Below are 19,796 nucleotides of genomic sequence, written 5' to 3'. Positions count from 1 at the left end.
ACAATTTCAACCGTGGTAGGGCAGAAAATTGAGGTGATCGTCTTTAAGACAAGGCTAATGGAATCAACTTTCGTAAGGATTAAACAAACACATGACTCTAAAAAAGACACAGAAAAATTTAAAAAAGACGTAGGTGTATCCAACAAGAATACGTGATGAAGACCTCTTCGTTATCCTTTGTGGGCTTTGTAATCCTCTGGCTTACAATTTCAACCGTGGTTGGGCAGAAAATTGAGGTGATCGTCGTTAGCACAAGGCTATGTGATCCGCTAATAAAAGCAAGTTTCGTAAGTATTAAACAATCACATGACTCTAAAAAAGACACAGAAAAATTTAAAAAAGACGTAGGTGTATCCAACAAGAATACGTGATGAAGACCTCTTCGTTATCCTTTGTGGGCTTTGTAATCCTCTGGCTTACAATTTCAACCGTGGTTGGGCAGAAAATTGAGGTGATCGTCGTTAGCACAAGGCTATGTGATCCGCTAATAAAAGCAAGTTTCGTAAGTATTAAACAATCACATGACTCTAAAAAAGACACAGAAAAATTTAAAAAAGACGTAGGTGTATCCAACAAGAATACATGATGAAGACCTCTTCGTTATCCTTTGTGGGCTTTGTAATCCTCTGGCTTAAAATTTCAACCGTGGTTGGGCAGAAAATTGAGGTGATCGTCTTTAAGACAAGGCTAATGGAATCAACTTTCGTAAGGATTAAACAAACACATGACTCTAAAAAAGACACAGAAAAATTTAAAAAAGACGTAGGTGTATCCAACAAGAATACGTGATGAAGACCTCTTCGTTATCCTTTGTGGGCTTTGTAATCCTCTGGCTTACAATTTCAACCGTGGTTGGGCAGAAAATTGAGGTGATCGTCGTTAGCACAAGGCTATGTGATCCGCTAATAAAAGCAAGTTTCGTAAGTATTAAACAATCACATGACTCTAAAAAAGACACAGAAAAATTTAAAAAAGACGTAGGTGTATCCAACAAGAATACATGATGAAGACCTCTTCGTTATCCTTTGTGGGCTTTGTAATCCTCTGGCTTAAAATTTCAACCGTGGTTGGGCAGAAAATTGAGGTGATCGTCTTTAAGACAAGGCTAATGGAATCAACTTTCGTAAGGATTAAACAAACACATGACTCTAAAAAAGACACAGAAAAATTTAAAAAAGACGTAGGTGTATCCAACAAGAATACGTGATGAAGACCTCTTCGTTATCCTTTGTGGGCTTTGTAATCCTCTGGCTTACAATTTCAACCGTGGTTGGGCAGAAAATTGAGGTGATCGTCGTTAGCACAAGGCTATGTGATCCGCTAATAAAAGCAAGTTTCGTAAGTATTAAACAATCACATGACTCTAAAAAAGACACAGAAAAATTTAAAAAAGACGTAGGTGTATCCAACAAGAATACATGATGAAGACCTCTTCGTTATCCTTTGTGGGCTTTGTAATCCTCTGGCTTAAAATTTCAACCGTGGTTGGGCAGAAAATTGAGGTGATCGTCTTTAAGACAAGGCTAATGGAATCAACTTTCGTAAGGATTAAACAAACACATGACTCTAAAAAAGACACAGAAGAATTTAAAGAAGACGTTGGTGTATACAACAAGAATACATAAAAGAACACCTTTCATATATAGATATCAAAGCCTTCTGTGATGATCTGACCTACTTCTCAACAAAATCATAATAAACATCAGATACATCTTACATCATACATCTTACACTAAAATATAATAATGTGCTTCTACTCTCAGTTTACTAAATGTTTGAAAAGTCCGCCCACTTTTTAGTAAAAAATTGGCCACTTGAGCGAAGATAAATTGCCCAGAAAAAAAAATATTTTGCCCGAATGTTTGAACTTAATTTGCCACTTCTTACAAATAAAATGGCAAAACTAAAGGTTAAAAGATTTTATAACAATTCTTTATTTAAACATTTGGGAAAAGTATTGATAGAATGCTGGATAAATTTTGAATATGTTTAATAGGAACATCGTGGCAGCCTTCTATTATTCTAGTAGTAAGGTTCTCTAAACTACTAAGTTTATCACGTTAACCTTATCTTTTAACACTTTCCAAAACATCTCAATAGGATTTAGCTCAGGTGAAATGAGGCAAGAATATGGGTACATAGCCTCTTTCTTCAATCAAAGGGTCAACAAGCTATGACTATGAATTGGGGCATTGTCCATAACAATGTGACATCCTTTCATATTTGGACATTCGTCCATGGTATAAACTGGAGGTAATGACCAGCAGTTGTACCTTTAGGGATTTCTGATGCTGTATCACCAGGTACTTTACGCTTAGTGGCTCCTACCACCTTTCTTTTCTTTAGGTTACCTGGATCCCTGATACTCCGATTTACAACCCCAAATGCTGATACCGCGCCGGTTACGGTATGCGAAAACCCTCTCATAGAGGGTGACTCAATAACAGCCTCAGTTCCTCGTTGTGACCAAGCTCTTGAACGGCGCATGTTTATGTCGAAACCCGATTTATCAAGGAAGACACAATTTTTCATAAAATCCATCCCTTTAGTAGGCCATTCCTCAACAAATTTAGCACAAGCCTCCAATGTTTTGTTGCTATTTCTGGCTACAGTGTAAGGAGCGACTACTTTGATACTGAGGTTGCAATCTTCTTTCATAAATTCTGAAACTCTGATTTTCTTTATCTGCAGACCTTCGAAGCTTCTGGTCAGATTTTCCACCGCATCTTGGATGACAGCTGATGGGTTTTCGTCAAAAAGTCCGTAAGGTAAGCTTTGTGTTGTTCATTTAGCTTGCTTTCGGGTCTGTTTGACGTGCGATTGATTTTTTTAAAGGGAATGTTCTTATCTGGATCTTGATCGTAAGCATGTTTCCACTTTCTTGTAGTCTCAAATAGTTGACGTTAGCATAGATCTTTGGCAGCTTCAGACGGTTTCATGAGCTTTTCCTGAATGAAATAAAATAACGCAATCGATCTTCGTCTGTGTAATAGTTGTAAACAGTTGGTCTTTCTGCCTTTTTTGCTGCTTCTGACATGTCAATATCCTTAGGTTCTTCGTTATCTGTGGCTACTTTTTTATTTTTAATATATATAGAGACACTATCTACTTTTTTAGACCATGCTTTACTTATTGCTACCAAGGTGAAATATCTGTTTAGACTTTGAGCTAAAAAATGATTATTGACAAGTTCATTGTACAATTTATACTCCTCATATGTGTGTACGGGAGTCAATGCAAATATAATTCCTAGTCTAATAGCCAGATAGTGGTACTTATTGTACTTGGTTGATCTCAATGCATCTGAAAATACTTGCGGATTCGTGTTATGTGGCATAAAATTCAACAACAGCATCTTTACGGTAGGCAGTTTTACTGCAACAAGAGAGCTCACTTCCAAAACATCTACAATACTGTTAAGTATCAGTAATCAACTCAAGAAAAAACTCAATTATAAATCTGCGACTAATTACCTGGGGTCAATACTTGTATTTTAAAATCTTTTCCATCATTGATAAGTTTTCTTCCTTGTGACGATAATCCAGAATCTTGTCTTAAAGGTAGGAGGTAACTAAAAGTATCTATAACCTCCTGAGAAACAGGGCATATTCCGAATTGTTCGTTCGAATCAACAAGATGGTGAGAATTACCGTAAGAGTCAGCATATGACGGAATAAATTCTTGATCAACATCAGCACGTAACTTATTCAGAGCTTGAACAAACCAGGCATTGTAACGGCTTCGATGCTCGATATTAAATTTATTTCTGCTTCCAACCTAGTTATATACTTAATTAATTACTCACTGAATCAAATTTTGTAGCTCTGATCTTACTGAAATGTTGTGGCGCAGACGATAGTCAGCGAGAGCACAATCAGCCTTAAATGGGCCTGCATTAAAAGAACTAAACTTTCGAATAATATTTTGGTGGATACCACCTTCAACAGAATTTGTGCCTCTCATACAACGATACACAGGCAACCCACACGATTTTTTTTTCGACCAAATAGTAGAATGAAATTCCAGGAGGATCGCTGACATGGCCTTCTCTAATTGCCTCCAAAACAGCTTTGGCTTTCTTCCAGCCCTGTCTGTCCAAATGCAGGAATCCTGTAACAGCGCACTTAAAGTGGCCGTAAACATTAAAAAGATTATCGACCACTAGCAAAAGAACATTGGGACTTGGTACGTATCTACACACTCGCTTGAGTACTCAGTCCGGCTTGATTAACATTGCCTTGTCCCAAGTAATGACTACAGATGCAAGGTACTATTCTACAGCTCTCTTGTCCTCTTCATCGTAAAGGAAAAGTGCATCTCTTAAAACTCGAGCACACTCCTTAGACAAACCATGTCTCTTTGATGTTTTTATCACATCCAGTAAATGGTATATGTCGTTTAAAACACGAGTTGGAAGAGGGTTTGACATATAGGGGGTTTCATTAATTAGGGGGTTTCATTAATTATTTTCATTTTCTCAAGAAATATTTTCTCATCCTGAGAACGAAAAATCTTGCTCAAAAAAATGAAAATGAGAAATAGTAAATGAAACCTCCTACACTATTTTCATAAATTATTTGCACACTCTAGGAAAAAAATTGCTCACTATTTTTTTGCTCACTTTTTGAAAAAAAAATTGCTCACTATTTTTTTGCTCACTTTTTGAAAAAAAAATTGCTCACTTCCAGGAATCTTTTTTGCACAGTGTGTGCGAATTATTTTAGAGGGGATTTTTATTTAAACAAGTTTCGAACTTGGACTCAGAATACCGGCAAAAGCCCTTAAAGTCGCTTATCAAGACATTTTGGCATGCTTCAGTGATTCTGGTGTTCAAAGTTTCGGCCTCCAACAGTTTTTCACGTTTCAATTTACTCTTAACAACAAACCAAAACTGCTCGATAGGGTTTAATTCAGGGGAATAAGGTGGTAGATACACACACCCATACCCACGACTTTCGATAAACTTTCTAATATTATCGGATGTATGTATGGGCGCATTATATATGATAATGTAGTGCCCTTTGAATTCCTCATGACGATCCATCACATCGATAGTGCTGGCAATAAAATTGAAGTAATGTCCCGTAACAGTACCAATACTTTTCTGCATTTTACTACCGCCAACCGTCTTTCGTTTCTTAGAAGCTGCTGAATATGGTACCCTTATCTTAACATTGACAATGCCATACGGGGATATAGCACCCAAAATTGTCGTAGTTTTCGCTCGTGTCAGTGGTTGGATAACCTTAGCTCGAGTGCCTTTTTGGACCAAGCCATTGTTCGCTTCAAATTGATGTGAAAGGCGGACTCAACAATGAAAACACAATTACTGTTGTAATCCATGTCGGTTTGAATCCATCTTGTAACCCAGTCAAATCTTTTCTCAATGCTTACGGACGAGTTTCTTTCTTTTAAATGAAAGTGTGCTTTTTTAAATGACAAGGCACACTTCTCCGTCATGAAGTTGTAAACGGTTGTCTTGGTTACTTTCAATTCACTGAACTGGCTGGTAAGACTTTCTATTGCCTGATCCAAAGTTGCAGAAGGGTGATCGATAAACGTTTCTTCTAAATGCTTTTTATGCTCTTCATTCAATAAAGCAGGTCTACCAACTTTCTTTTCGGTTTTTTTGGTCTCCAATCCATCCCGCGTTTCAACAATCAAATCTTGGTCTTTTTTCAACCAGTCGTAGGTGGTTCTACGGGCAATACCTAACTGCTTTCCTGCTTTACCTGCAGCTAGGCCTTCTTCATAAACAAGGTAGAAAAAATAACCCTTGACATCGTCTCAATGTTTCTTGTAATAAGAAACTGGTTCTGATGCAGCAGTAGAAACCATCTTGTTGGCTTTAATTGAGGCCTCGGGCTTTTCAGGTGGTTTAAATTCCATGTAGCTATCGAAGTCAACAGTGTCAGCGAGTGGGTAACCGTCCACGTCTACTTCCATTTCAAACGGTTCATTTCCATGCTCATCTACAGCGTTTCCATGTCCATCTTCCTGATAAATACGAAGGTCCATTGGTTATATTTATTTTCGAAATTTGTGCGAAATGTAAGAATCAAAGTGAGCAAAAAATAATTTGTGTAGTGAGCAAAAAAAAAAAAAAAAAAAAAAAAGTGAGCAATTTTTTTCCTAGTGTGCGGATAAGTTATGAAAATAGTGTTGCTTTCTTCTTGATCAATATTGACATCCAAAAGTGTATCAACGTCAGTATTGCTATTTTGCTCTATAAAATTGTGAATTTCTTCATCATCCCTCTCTTCATCCTCACTTTGATCATCAACTACCATATCCAAATCTGCTTAAAACAAATATTATGATGAATAAAAAAAAATCTATATAAATAAATCTACCTACCAACTAAAATAGGAATATCATCACTAATAATTTGAGCCTGGTTAAAATTATTAATACATAGGTGTATCTTCAGAATTCTGTGAGGATGACAGCGGTACTTCAATAGAAGGTGGTTTTGCTGACTTCAGCCTTAACTGCTTGATATCGATAACAATTTTAATTGATGTTCCATTGTCAACACATTTTCGTTTCAAAACTTCCAGACTACACTTTTCCGTTTCGAAACCGTGAACCATAGAAAAGGGATTGACCATAGTAGCCGGTACCATTATATCTGTGATCTCGGTAACAGCAATATTTCGTTTTCTAAACTTTATTTGTCTTTCTTGAATAGTTGCAGAACCTATATAAGAACAGTTAATCATGATACATATAAAAATTTTAAATGCGATTAATTAATATCTTCAATGTTGTTACGGTTTCATTGAACCGTATCTTTGGAGCAAATGAATCCACGTGCCAAAATTGTTTTTGATGACCCAGCATGAACACTCACAAATGTTCCAACTTGTGGCTCACCCACAATTGCCAATCCAATTGTCGGTAATAGTTTTACCTTGTCATATAATTCCAACGAAACGTACGCATCAGCAGCAGCATACTTTATTTGATCCTCGCTGAGGTGCGTTTCCTCCCAATTTCCAGACCGAATACGATCATCCTTGTTCAATTTTCGACTGAGAACAGTCCTGCAAACGTCGGTTAGTAGACTTAAATTGGCCCGGGCGACAATATCCTTGTCCTTGCAGAGAGTGCCAATCTCTAAAGAGCCAAGACAAACAAAATCACCATGAAAATCTCGTTGGATCTTTTTAAAATCACCGCCGATTGATTTTCCAATTTTTGTTATGGACCGTGTCAACAGAAGAGTTTTCAAAGATGCAGGAAGAATTTTTAAACCAGAAGTGAGGTCGACATCGAAATGTTTTGTCTGAATGATGAAAACCTTTTTCTGATAAGCAATTTGTATAGTAGCAACTTTTCCTTGATAAGACGGTGTGATGGTATAATACCACTCGCAATCAAAACCAATATTTACTCTGGTTCTTCTATCATGAATATCATTTAAAATTGTTTGCATAAAAAAGTCAATGGAATCAGTGCTACTTAAACATTCAACTGTAACATGCGAAGGGATTTTATACACGGGTAGTTGGTGTTCTTGATCAGTTACTTCGACCGTTACATCATCAACATCTTTTACATCAATTATTAAGGAAGGGAAAATGTCTTCAAAAAGCTTCTAATCGCCTACGCCATTGTCTATAAAAACTATTTTTGGCATGGTATGACCGTATAGCTCGTACGACCTCTTGAGAGCGCACAACAATGGTTTGACATATGCGAGACCTTTTGTCGGTACAAAAGCCATTGCACGTACTTCTTCATACTCGTTGCAAACGATGTGCAATCCTTGGAATATAGGCTTACCAACAACTTTAGCTATCTTTTTAATAATTTTAAAGGAATGGTCCACCTTAAGAAATTCGCCATCCTTTACCATGGTCTCACGTTCCATGTTTGAGCGCAGCAAAGTAATAAATGATGTGTACACATGGCTGATATACTTGGAGCTAGGACATACGCCACCGTATCTCATTTTATCGTTGTATGCAGAAACTTTTTCGACTGTTGAGGAGCCAAAAAAAAAAACCGTGAATAGTGCTGTTATTAAAATATTTAACGGCGTCCAAGTACTGCAACTCCAAGGTGAAAATTGCATATTTGACATTACTAATCCAATCTGACTCTATTTAATCATTGTTACTGCCACTTGCAGTCTCCGATATCTTAAATTAACATCAATAATAAGTCCCATATAAAAAGAGTAATAAACTCACAATAGAAACTTTTGATTGATCTTTTGAGGTAAAATTGCTTAAGGTAGTCTGTACAGTTCTAATGGTGTCTCGCATTTTAAAAGGTCTTCCTACACCAATAGTTCCAGGTTGGTTCTTTTGGCCTAAAGGTCTACCTCTCTTTTTTTTGTCAGTCCTCAAGAGAACGCTTTCGGATTCAGTAGAAATTAAGTCTCGTTTAGGACCTATATAAAATAAAGCTTTAAAATAATGTAAAGGAGTACAGAAAGTTTTTCCTTTGTTTTTATTTATAACCCTTCAAAGCGGATTAACAAACTAACTAAGAACAGGCCCAGCTATCAAATTTTTCGGGCCGAAACATTGGCCAATGAAACTTCCTACTAATACTCAAATTCAGCCAACCGAATGCTCTACTTATGGTCTATCCCAGAGTTTTGATTGGACACACCCATAGCCTTAAGTCTAACGATTGATAGAGTCCCGTAACAACGCCAATTCGCGGAAACTGAGAAGTAAATTGCATGTTGTTTTTTATTGGTTCATTTTGCATTTTGAGCTTTTATACAGACTTAGTTTGCAATTTTGCATTATTGGCAAATGGTCGTTTCAAAATATATCATTATTGGAACAAAAAAAAAAAAAAAAGCTTGTGGAATGTTCGATGCAACTTCACTGGCTTTGTACTGAAATAATGTTTTAATACTGATCCGTGGAACAAAATCTTGATGCGATAAAAGATATTTGAGCAATATTAATCTTGTTAGTTTAATAGGAAGTGCAACATATCAATGTAATTATGTATAAGAAAGGCAAGTATCGAGTACTTGAGGCGGGTCCTTGTAAATATATGAAACGTTTATATACCATAATTTATATTGGTGTGATATATAAAAAAATGAAGTGTGCTGATGATGGTACACATGCATCTCTAGGGAAGAGTTATCACATTCGAAAACATTGTGAGATTGGTCGCTTCGGTATGCCACAACAATTTAGAACTTACCATTGTCACGTATGGAACAAAGTTCCTACAAAACATCCAATTAAATAGTTAAATGGGTTTCCACACCCCTTTACTTCGCGTGACATTGCCATCGGCGGTCAATCAGGATCCTCGGGTTAAATTCTAAAAGCACAAATAAATAAAAAAGATTTCAAAGTATTATTGTCTTATTTACCGTTGATTTAGGCTACCCCAATCGCAAAGAAACATAAAACTGTCGAATACAACTATCCACTGAAAGTGTTTTCATTGTATTCTAGGATACTTCAGGATTACCCATCAAACAAACTCCATCCAGTTTGCTGATACAGCTAGTTGTCTCCTTCACACCTGAGAAAGGCAGTTTCCAGCTATAAAGCAAGCAAGCAGTCTCCCGAAAGTTGCTCAGGACGCCATGATCATCCTGGCGGTTCAATGGAGAACCACAACAATGTAGCATCAAGTACCACCACATTGGAGTCGGTCCTACGAATATGCTTTTTAGCAATTTGTGCTTCACGACCTGTTTCTCTTGGTGCTACTTCATCCAGGATGGCTTGTCTCATTTCCTTTTGCTTCTTTTGCTCGTATTTACGTTGATCTCCTTTAGATACAGGCATACTGGGAGGAGGCATACTAGGTCCCACATTGGCTCTTCTCTTTAACTTGTCTTCGCCACGACTCAACGCTGTCATACTATCCACACTACCACGTACAGAATCCAACTCGGATTGATCCAAGCTCTTTGCAAACCCCCACTTGAAGCGTGTAGTATCAGACGAAGAGAGCTGTGTAGAATTCAAATCCTGATAAAACTTGGCTTGTAAAAGTTTTAGACCTTCTAATTCAATTCATAAATACAAATAAAGTTGATTTTTTTTTTACCTCTGGGCTAAGCATGTACCATTCGAAAAGATACAAATAACTGTCGAATACAACTATCCACTGAAAGTGTTTTCGTTGTATTCTAGGATACTTCAGGATTACCCATCAAACAAACTCCATCCAGTTTGCTGATACAGCTAGTTGTCTCCTTCACACCTGAGAAAGGCAGTTTCCAGCTATAAAGCAAGCAAGCAGTCTCCCGAAAGTTGCTCAGGACGCCATGATTATCCTGGCGGTTCAATGGAGAACCACAACAATGTAGCATCAAGTACCACCACATTGGAGTCGGTCCTACGAATATGCTTTTTAGCAATTTGTGCTTCACGACCTGTTTCTCTTGGTGCTACTTCATCCAGGATGGCTTGTCTCATTTCCTTTTGCTTCTTTTGCTCGTATTTACGTTGATCTCCTTTAGATACAGGCATACTGGGAGGAGGCATACTAGGTCCCACATTGGCTCTTCTCTTTAACTTGTCTTCGCCACGACTCAACGCTGTCATACTATCCACACTACCACGTACAGAATCCAACTCGGATTGATCCAAGCTCTTTGCAAACCCCCACTTGAAGCGTGTAGTATCAGACGAAGAGAGCTGTGTAGAATTCAAACCCTGATAAAACTTGGCTTGTAAAAGTTTTAGACCTTTGAATTCAATTCATAAATACAAATAAAGTTGATTTTTTTTTTTTTTTTTACCTCTGGGCTAAGCATGTACCATTCGAAAAGATACAAATAACTGTCGAATACAACTATCCACTGAAAGTGTTTTCATTTTATTCTAGGATACTTCAGGATTACCCATCAAACAAACTCCATCCAGTTTGCTGATACAGCTAGTTGTCTCCTTCACATCTGATAAAGGCAGTTTTCAGCTATAAAGCAAGCAAGCTATCTCCCGAAAGTGGCTCAGGACGCTTGATCATCCTGGTGGTTTATTGAAGAACCATACTGCAGACGCTACAGTCATTGCAGAAGTTAAAAAAAAAATTCTTCCCTGTTGTGAGTCGAAGATGACATCAGTTAACTATTCGGTGTTCAAATACTATCACTGTAAACATCTAGCCAATCAGCATTTTGGTCTTTAACGCCCTACCTCAGTCATATTTTACTTATAGAATTGGAGACGGTGCTTAAATACCGAGTCAGAAGGGCTGGTCCCGCCTTGACTTATGTGATTAACCTCTCTGAAAAGAATCAAAATAAAGTTTATTGATTGATAATTGAAAATAAGAGTGTTTTGGGGGCTCAAATATATGTATGTGTGGAAATCGGTGTAGATTTATAAAAATAAAAACAAGAAAATTATCAAACTTGCAAAAATAAACTAAGGCTTTATTAAACAAATAAAAGGGGGTCTTTATATACACAATATTTCAGACATTGATCACAGATGGGCTGATGACGGTTGTGGGTAGATTTATCCAGATAATACTCGGATGTAATGATCCCATATAGAAAGACCATAATGAGATGTCAATAACAATAACAATAACATTCATTCTTAAACTGTGTATGTCTTGTAGCACAACATTCAGGGGAAAATATAGTTCTTATTAAAGATAGCTGTGGCAACTCAACGTGGCTGATGTAACCTTCATATGTTTTCATATTAATGTTATTATTTAATAATGTACGTCTTATACTTGTATGAAGGATGATATGAGATCAAGCCTGTACATAAAGTAAATGATCAGTATTTAATATAACAGTTTTAGAAGAGGATGCGAGTAGGATAATAGAGATAAAAGAGATTCTTTAAATAAAATAGAGGTTTAGTAAAGAAAGGTCTTTAGAGTTGCGAGTTAAGTGAGCACCACAGCTAGTTTAATCAGAAGCTGAACTGAAAATAAATGAGAATAAGTATAGCTTTATATGCTTATAAAATAAAAGATACAATGATAATATATAACCAAGGGATCAATCAGAATGATAATAGAGCTGAATAATATATAAAACTAATAGGTCAAAGTATTGAAATATGAGTAAGATAATAGATGAGGATTTTTATTGAAAGAGAGGTCTTATGGATGCCTATTTATAGTGATGGATATATAATCCAGTCACTGAAATTAAAGAAATTAAATAAATTTATGAAGGAGAATGGGATAACTGCGCCTAGTAAGAGGTCACAGATCTATGGATAAGAAAAAGATGGAAAGAGGTAGTTTTGACAGGTGCAAGCCCGAAAAGGCGTTATGCGCTTTGGTAGGTGATTAAAAGAGAAGATAAATTGAAAGTACGCTCGATTTGTCGCGTAACAACAGTATCAATAAGAATTATATTTAGGATTATCAAATGGAAGATTTAAGAAGTGTAGATAGAGTCATATATTAAGTATATAGCCTCGATCACGACAAAGTTCAGAGTTTTAAGATCTGAAGCAGAGATCAATAAGGCTTGTATTGAAATATTTGGAAATACTGATGAGTATAGTAATGAAATTTTTGCTGGTTTTGATTGTGAATAAATGTTGTCCACAAGTCGAGTATCCTTAATCTAGATTTATGCTAGATACCAAAATGAAATTGTTTTGTTCCGTGTACATGACTTTGATACGAATACGTTTCCTCGTGAGCTATCTAAGGTTCTTGACTTTTCCATGATTGTGAAATTAGGGAGAAATATCAGGGCAGACTGTACAAGAGTGAAGCGTGTTTTTGGTGTTGTGGTAGCAAACCACGTAGATCTTGGGCCATTTTGCTACATCCGCGAGTCAGTTGATAACTCTCGTCCTCAACTTGCTGATGTTCTTTGTGGAAGCATTTTATCTTTGCAGTTACCTCAGATATCTATCATTCATTACTTATAATAAAATAAAATCAATAATCGTTGACCCCACATGATCGACTCAAATACCACATAAAATATCACAAATGAAAAGAACATCAGGTATAAATTCTGAGTTATTACTTTAAAACTCAAGATTTCTTAGAACCAACGTCCTCTCAATTCTGACATACAATAAGAATAGATCATTGTTTACGAATCAATCCAATCATAAAAGCAATGACTGCTTAAATTTAAGGCACCATCGGACATGTATTATACCACCTAATGCCACCTATAATAACAATTAGATACCATCTTAACCACAGATTCAAATAACTATATTAACCTTAACTTCCACCATAATGTAGAAGGGCATTCAGTTTTAAAACTAACAATAAGAATGAAAGCCTACAAACACAACTAATCTTATTATCTGTTTTAAATTTTTATTTTTCCCTATAAAATTAAGTTTCTCCACATATGACTTAACAAGCAAGCACATAATAAACTATGCAGCATTAGATACTTGGGTCGCTTTAAAGATTTCAAAAAGCTTAACGAAGAACCGGCTGTGAACGAAAAGGTTACGAAAAAGTACTTTCGTTGCAGTATACAACCAAACATCCGCAAGAGTTGTGATAGTTGAGGAGAGAAAATAAATAAAAGAAAACAATAAATTACTTTGAGACTACTTATAAGTTTTATTAAGAGTAAAGTAGATTCCAAGATTGAGAGGGTTCTATTCTAACTATCAGTTTGCATATTTATATATGTTAAGAGAAATCGGATTATGAATTTAGTTTGATAGATAAGTTACACAGCACTAGAATAGTGCTTGTAGTTGGATATGATATAATGCATAAGATTAGTTCGTGTTGTGATGTAATAATGTATGAGATGATGAAATGAGATTTAATTTAGTATTGTTTTATAATGTTATTAATAACAACAGTAGGTAGATCACCACAAGAGTGATGCCTTCTGTCTATGAATTCATTGAGGATAATGAAGGATCCACTGAAGCTCATCTAAAAGATACCAGGCTTATAAAGATTGATGATGTTCAAGTGCTTTCTAAGCTTTTTGAAAGCCATGAAAGCGGCAATCCTGAAGCAAGAACTTTAAGTGATTTGGGTGATCCTCCTTTTGTGTTAAGACTTAACAACCGCTGTTTGAGAACCTCCTAAAAAAACAATATGACCGTAAAAAACAGCAAGATTTGTTGGAAGTATCTCCTGTTCCCTCAGAGTCGGACACCATCCATCCAAATACGTCTCTTGACTCAGAAAATCTACATGTACTTTCTAGAATCTTGAAATATGCTTTTCATGTAACGCAAATGATACGTGTTTCCTTGAAGCATGGCATGGCCAAAGAGTTTTCTCGTCGTTGCAGAGATGCCATGTTCGTTGTTGATATCGGTGATAAAATATTAGTCATCCAATACCTTGAATTAATAGGCACTATTTGCGAGAGCTATATGGTGAAAGCCCCTGATTTTATTTTGGAGCGTGAACGAAGGTATATACCACCACCTGAAGAGTTGTACAAATTTGTCTCAATGCGTTTCATGCATTACGGCCCTGCAAAGTGCGTATTAAGCGGAAAATCTTTGTTTAATGAAAACGCATGGAGTGCTTCTAAGCATATTTTGGAGGAGATAAGACTTGGTCACATTTCAGACGTTTAAATGGCCCCGTATTATATACAAAAAAACAGGTTCGACAAGAATGGATTGATTAAGTATAGGCGTAGCAGAGGCACTAGTTCCGTAGAAGGCTCTGAACATATGAACATCATAAGAAAATTTGCATCATATAACGCAGGCCCTCGCTTAGCAGATATAATTCTTGCTGACTATCGTCTTTATCACAACACCGATGCAAGAAAATTTCAGAGTATGCTTACATATAAGTTCAATTGACCTAATACTTACTATACTAAATCACAATGCATGGATTTTTAGGCTGTCTCGAGAAATCGCAACGGAAAAGTGCATAAAGGTCATTACAGTCCCTGGTTATATCAATTAAGCAATACTATAATCAAGCTGGGTCATACACCTATTGACAGCTACTTTACAAATAGTCTCGGTAGTACTTTTGAATATGAGCGAACAAAAGAGACATATGGTATTACAGCATTACCAAATGAAGTAATGCAAAAATACACCTCATATTATCAACCATCAATCATTTAAGCAACCAAACGCTTTCAAAAGACAAGTTGCTCTAACTCAGTCTCCTCCCTGTTGTAAAGCTTGAAATTATTGGATGCTCTGTCAAAGATTTTGTGTACAACTTTCTAGCAATCGGTCAAAAGACAAAGTTAGCTGTCACTGCTGCACACACTAGTGAAGAGGCTGAGCTATACGCAGAGTTTATGAAAAACCCTGAAAAGCGACGTTCCATAAGCCTTACATCTGGAAAAGCAACACCAAATTTTGTATGCTTTGATGTCAAGTTATTGTAAGGAAAGACGTAATATATACTTCAAGACATCTAGACATCTTGAATCGTACTGTAATGTATTAGATGATTGACCACAGAAAGTAGATCTACAGTTTTAATTACAGCCCAGGTACAAAAGACAACAGATCAAGCTATACAGAGGATGTACAAATTGAAACTGTGACTTCGTTACCTCCTCCACCTCCCTCCAGAGAACAACATCAATCAATGCCACTCAGAGCACTGCCCCCAGTACCTATTATTGATGCAAGTATTTCATTTTCTTCAGGTAACTTACAGCGAGCACGAAGAACGAGTGCTGTCTGTAGCAAAAGTAGGCTTTAAGGTTGTTCTCAAGCAAAAAAAGATTATAGGATTAATTAGAATTCTTGTCAGATTTATTAACGTTAAAGTTAATTGGAGTTTAAATAGAGAACACACTGTAATATAAGAAGCAGATTGAACAAAAACATCTCTCGTTACGGCTTTTATACAAGATTAATAGTGTAACACACGCATACACAAAAAACTAAAGTATGATCCTCGTTCCTAAGCACAACAGATGTGGAATAAAAAACAATTGAGACCTAAAGAATACATGTATAAAAGGTTAAAATCTAGCTTCATAATATTATCGAAACACTCTCAAAAACGTACTTATATGATGTCTATGCGTCAATAATATTTATTAGAAATAAATAAAAGGAAAATAAATGACTTAGGGGGTTCATGCTTGTGTACAAAAAGGACAAGAGAACCAAGTGATAACGTTTAATTATTAACAGGTAGTTTGAAACAACCTAATGGAAAACCGGTTCCTTTGATCTGTGATGAAACAATTTGTTCGCATTGCAGGGTGTCCACTGTATATCATGAAGGTTTACATCTCTGGGTATTTGACACTTCACCTTCAATTTCGGTAATTGGGGCACATTTTCCTGTCCAGATTTTACATTGAGCAATACCTTGAAAGATCAAGATCTTGATGCCTTCGACAAGACCAACCCTTACGCTCAGTTAGCAAAAGCAACTTTGTACGATAAGACTTGTAAGCCATGTCACAAATAGTACCCTTGATATCTCCGTGCAAAAGTTCGGGTAACTGTCCGGCAGCACCCATATTGATAGCAATAAGATCTTTACCACCCTTCTTGGAAGCGCAGAATGTTTCAAGTGCCATATTGTCTTGGAAACTTTGAGTATTGCCAACAAGTTTAATGATATCACCGTATTTTCCACACGCGTCATACTTGAGTTGATTGGCCTTACCATCTCAAGGTGTAACGTTCTGAACATCGTGCCAAGGAGAAATAATGAGACTTTCGCCCTTGGAGGGCACATGCCATTCAATACTGATAGGACTCCAACATATTCACAACCCCAACGTTGAACCCAAGTGAGTGATTCAAACATACCCTCTTCATCATTATCGGGGGAGGCACCTGCTTGACCCTTCGATCTCATAGTGTAAATAACAGGAATCAACACCATTCTACGTAAGAGAGATGTTCATCGACATATTCAATACAGGTTAAATCAGGCTTTTATAAAAGATCCACGCGCAGTTCAACAGCATCAGTACCTTCACAGATCTCTTCGAGGTTTTCGAGAACAGAGTTGAGGTCCTTGGAAGTCAATGATTTAAAGGTTGTGGGTACTCCGACACGACCGACAGTAGTATTTACTTGGTTGGTATCACGACCGCTGATGAAGAAAAGGAATATCTGGAGATCCTTTTTAATGGCTAACCACCCGGTAGGGGAGACGTAACCGTCATCCACGATGATATTCACATAGGCAACGAATTCAAAGTTACAAACCTCCTTATACCAAGTACGACGACGACACCAAACTTTTATCATATCCTCACCATACATGGGACATGTCTTATCACGATTTAAATAATGAACAACTTGACCCAGATCACTCACCAAATGCAACACTTTACTACCGATCTTAGTATGCTCCTTTAAGATATCACCGGATTCAGCACTTTCAATAATATCACCACCACAAGAAGTAACATATTCACGACCAAAATGAGTCCTTTCTAACAATTGTTCATACATCCCGACTCCCTGATACGGAATAGGTCCCAACCTCAAGTACTGACAAAGTCAAATACGGTAGTCTTTAAAGTTTCTTCAAAGTAAATTTCTCCGCATTGATGAACATGAACCCCAATACTCCAGCGGCTTATTGTCTAAGGGTGGTCGTTCCAACACCATGGATTTACCCGCGTCCATATTTTTGGTTGCTTTGGCATGGATACAACCCAGACTCTTTTCGGTTTGTGAAAGATTAGTACCAAGACCCACACCGTTTGAACGAATCAATTTGAAATGGTCGTGGTTGTCCTTTACTTGGTGACCGTAGCAGCTTTACCAACTTCAACGTTGGATACATCAATGAATAAACTTTTATAGTAAAAGCCAATACGATAATCAAGCTTATAATTATCCATTTTAGTTTCCCCGCTAAAAAATTAAAGAATGTTATTCTTCAGTCCAGCATAAAAATCTAAATTTATTTACCTTGCTTACAGTAACCTTCAAAAAAAGAGGCGCACAGTTATTGAGGATCATGAAAAAATTCAACGTCGATATCCCTTTAACGACGTATTTATTTACAGTAAGCAGTACAATAGGTCTAATCGACAAAGGAGACCAGGAGAAGTCAAGGTCAAAACATATTGTTGAGTTCAATCATGGATTATATCACCACCAGGAATTACCACTGATTTTGATGTCGATTCGGTCTGAGAAGAGTAACTCCAGAAGTCGGGCATAGATCTTGTGGTCAAAGTCCTTTTCACTTAAGAGCCTTTGTTCTTCAATGTCAAAAATATGGCTATTGATTTGGTAAGCTTCAATCCTAATAATGATAGGTGAAATTGTTATACTTTTAGATACTTTTAAGGATTAAGGTAGCATAAATTTGCACACTTACAAATGGGACAGTATTTTAAAAAAAAACAAGTCCTCAGATGATGCGTTCATCTGGTAGTCCAGAGTTTTGCGATATTGGGTATTGATGTGATCCGACTAAAAAAAATTAGTATGCGCTACAATAGTCTGCACTATCATACTTTGGTTATCTTACATTTTTAAATACTTTTGAAATTGCCTTCTTAAAATCATCTTTCATTTCATAAGAAGCTCTTAAGACGTCTACCCCTTGATTATCGTTCCAAACAATGACATGTGATTGTCCTGATGGGCCTGTATTACTGAAATCTACTATTCCTTCTTTATCAATTCTATAAAGATGGTTATGATAAGTATTTATACTCAAGAAGAATATCAAATGCAAACATACGAAGATGACAACTTTTTGTCTTTGGTGCTCTTAACATTGGTAAAAAAAAAAAGTAAACTAGTTAGTGCTGCCGAAATAAAGTCGAGAAATATCAATAAAAACCTTTTTCCGTTCAGGTGCCTTGCTACTCTTCTCCTCCCCTTTTCGTTTCAAGATTGATATTTCGTTGGTTTGTCGCTGTGTGGTGAGCCAATAATCATCTATCATAGACGTGACCAGACACTAATCATTTACAACTAAAACTACCTGGAAGTTGTCATTTAAGAGCTCTTCAGTAATAAAGTCTTGCAGCTCCTTGTCAAGCATTTTACTTACTTAGTTTGATGATGGATTCCTTAAACTTCTGTTCGGCATTTTTCCTAGACTTGAAACCAAAATACATATAAAAGGCTTTGATACATATATATGGAAGGTGTTCTTTCAAATATTTTTGTTATGTTCTATGGTCAGATGGTAATTAGTTCATGTTTCCTAATTTTCTCAATGGTTTGTGTTCTTACGTTAAATCATTTTTTAGTTAGCGTAAACGTATTTCTTATGGAATGACAATAAAAAGGCAGAAAATAAGCTTGGGAGACTCTTGGTAGATATAAAAGCTGTATTGAAGCCCTTGTCTTTGGTGAGAAATATAAACAAGAAAGAAAAAAAATTTTTAACAACTTTTATTGTGGCTGTGAACCTTAAAATGATGACGCAGTTTTTTTTTTTTTAACATGTATTTCTTAAGTTTTCAAAGTCCGTGAATAATGCTAAAAAGGGAAGAACCACGCCTCAACCACCAAAGATTCCCAAAAGCATCCAAATTATTGGTGAGTGATCTTTTCTCATACAGGCCAGTACTACAGTGTCTACATTGGAAAAATCCCGCCACGTTTGACAATCAATGTGGTAACTCGCCCAGAATGATAACCATCGTCTTGCAAATGGTTCGATTCAACTTACTCCCTTCTTTCAGCCATTATGTCAACCATCACAATCAGATCAAACTAATAATTCATCGGTATATTTCTATCCTTGGGTACAGACACTGATTATCGCGGACAAACCAATTTCAATAACTTACCCTCAACGGAACAAGAAATACAGAGAGGCAATACTACAGCAAGATAATAGGTCCCAGTTACAATACAGTATATCTTATATACCTGCAAAGTAATGGCTTCTTTTTTGGAACCTGGTACTAGTGATAGTACAGCAAAATGTAATATACGACA

The 19,796-nt window shown here is 36.5% G+C and overlaps 2 protein-coding genes across 2 annotated transcripts; both read right to left on the bottom strand.

Moving 5' to 3' along the window:
- Positions 1-9,578: 9,578 nt before the first annotated feature.
- On the bottom strand, positions 9,579-10,676 carry EV154DRAFT_426859 (uncharacterized protein; the record flags this gene model as incomplete). Its single annotated transcript, XM_051596324.1, has 2 exons — positions 9,579-9,965; positions 10,566-10,676. Coding segments are annotated over 2 exons (498 nt in total), but the record flags the coding sequence as incomplete, so codon positions are not given.
- A 5,313-nt stretch (positions 10,677-15,989) lies between these two features.
- EV154DRAFT_554358 (uncharacterized protein) lies at positions 15,990-18,771 on the bottom strand. The gene is made up of 10 exons (XM_051605185.1): positions 18,583-18,771; positions 18,367-18,523; positions 18,214-18,308; positions 17,999-18,138; positions 17,799-17,872; positions 17,650-17,713; positions 17,501-17,626; positions 16,847-17,314; positions 16,276-16,536; positions 15,990-16,253 (listed from the first exon to the last, which is right to left on the bottom strand). The coding sequence occupies exons 2-10, from the start codon at positions 18,409-18,411 to the stop codon at positions 16,135-16,137; spliced, it is 1,392 nt and encodes a 463-aa protein (XP_051454162.1). The 5' UTR covers positions 18,412-18,523; positions 18,583-18,771; the 3' UTR covers positions 15,990-16,134.
- Between the last annotated feature and the right edge of the window lie 1,025 nt (positions 18,772-19,796).

This window comes from Mucor mucedo (genome assembly GCF_025094135.1).
Source record: "Mucor mucedo strain NRRL 3635 chromosome Unknown EV154scaffold_99, whole genome shotgun sequence".
In the NCBI taxonomy this organism is placed as follows: Eukaryota; Fungi; Mucoromycota; class Mucoromycetes; order Mucorales; family Mucoraceae; genus Mucor; species Mucor mucedo.
Note: the sequence above shows the minus strand (reverse complement) of the source record. Positions and strands in the feature narration are given on the sequence as shown.

Coding starts and splice junctions, on each gene's coding strand:
- EV154DRAFT_554358 (XM_051605185.1), bottom strand. CDS start 18,411: ATGAAAGATGATTTTAAGAAGGCAATTTCAAAAGTATTTAAAAAT. Junction 18,139..18,213: donor TTTAAAATACTGTCCCATTT/GTAAGTGTGCAA, acceptor TATCATTATTAG/GATTGAAGCTTACCAAATCA. Junction 16,537..16,846: donor CCTCGAAGAGATCTGTGAAG/GTACTGATGCTG, acceptor TTACACCTTGAG/ATGGTAAGGCCAATCAACTC.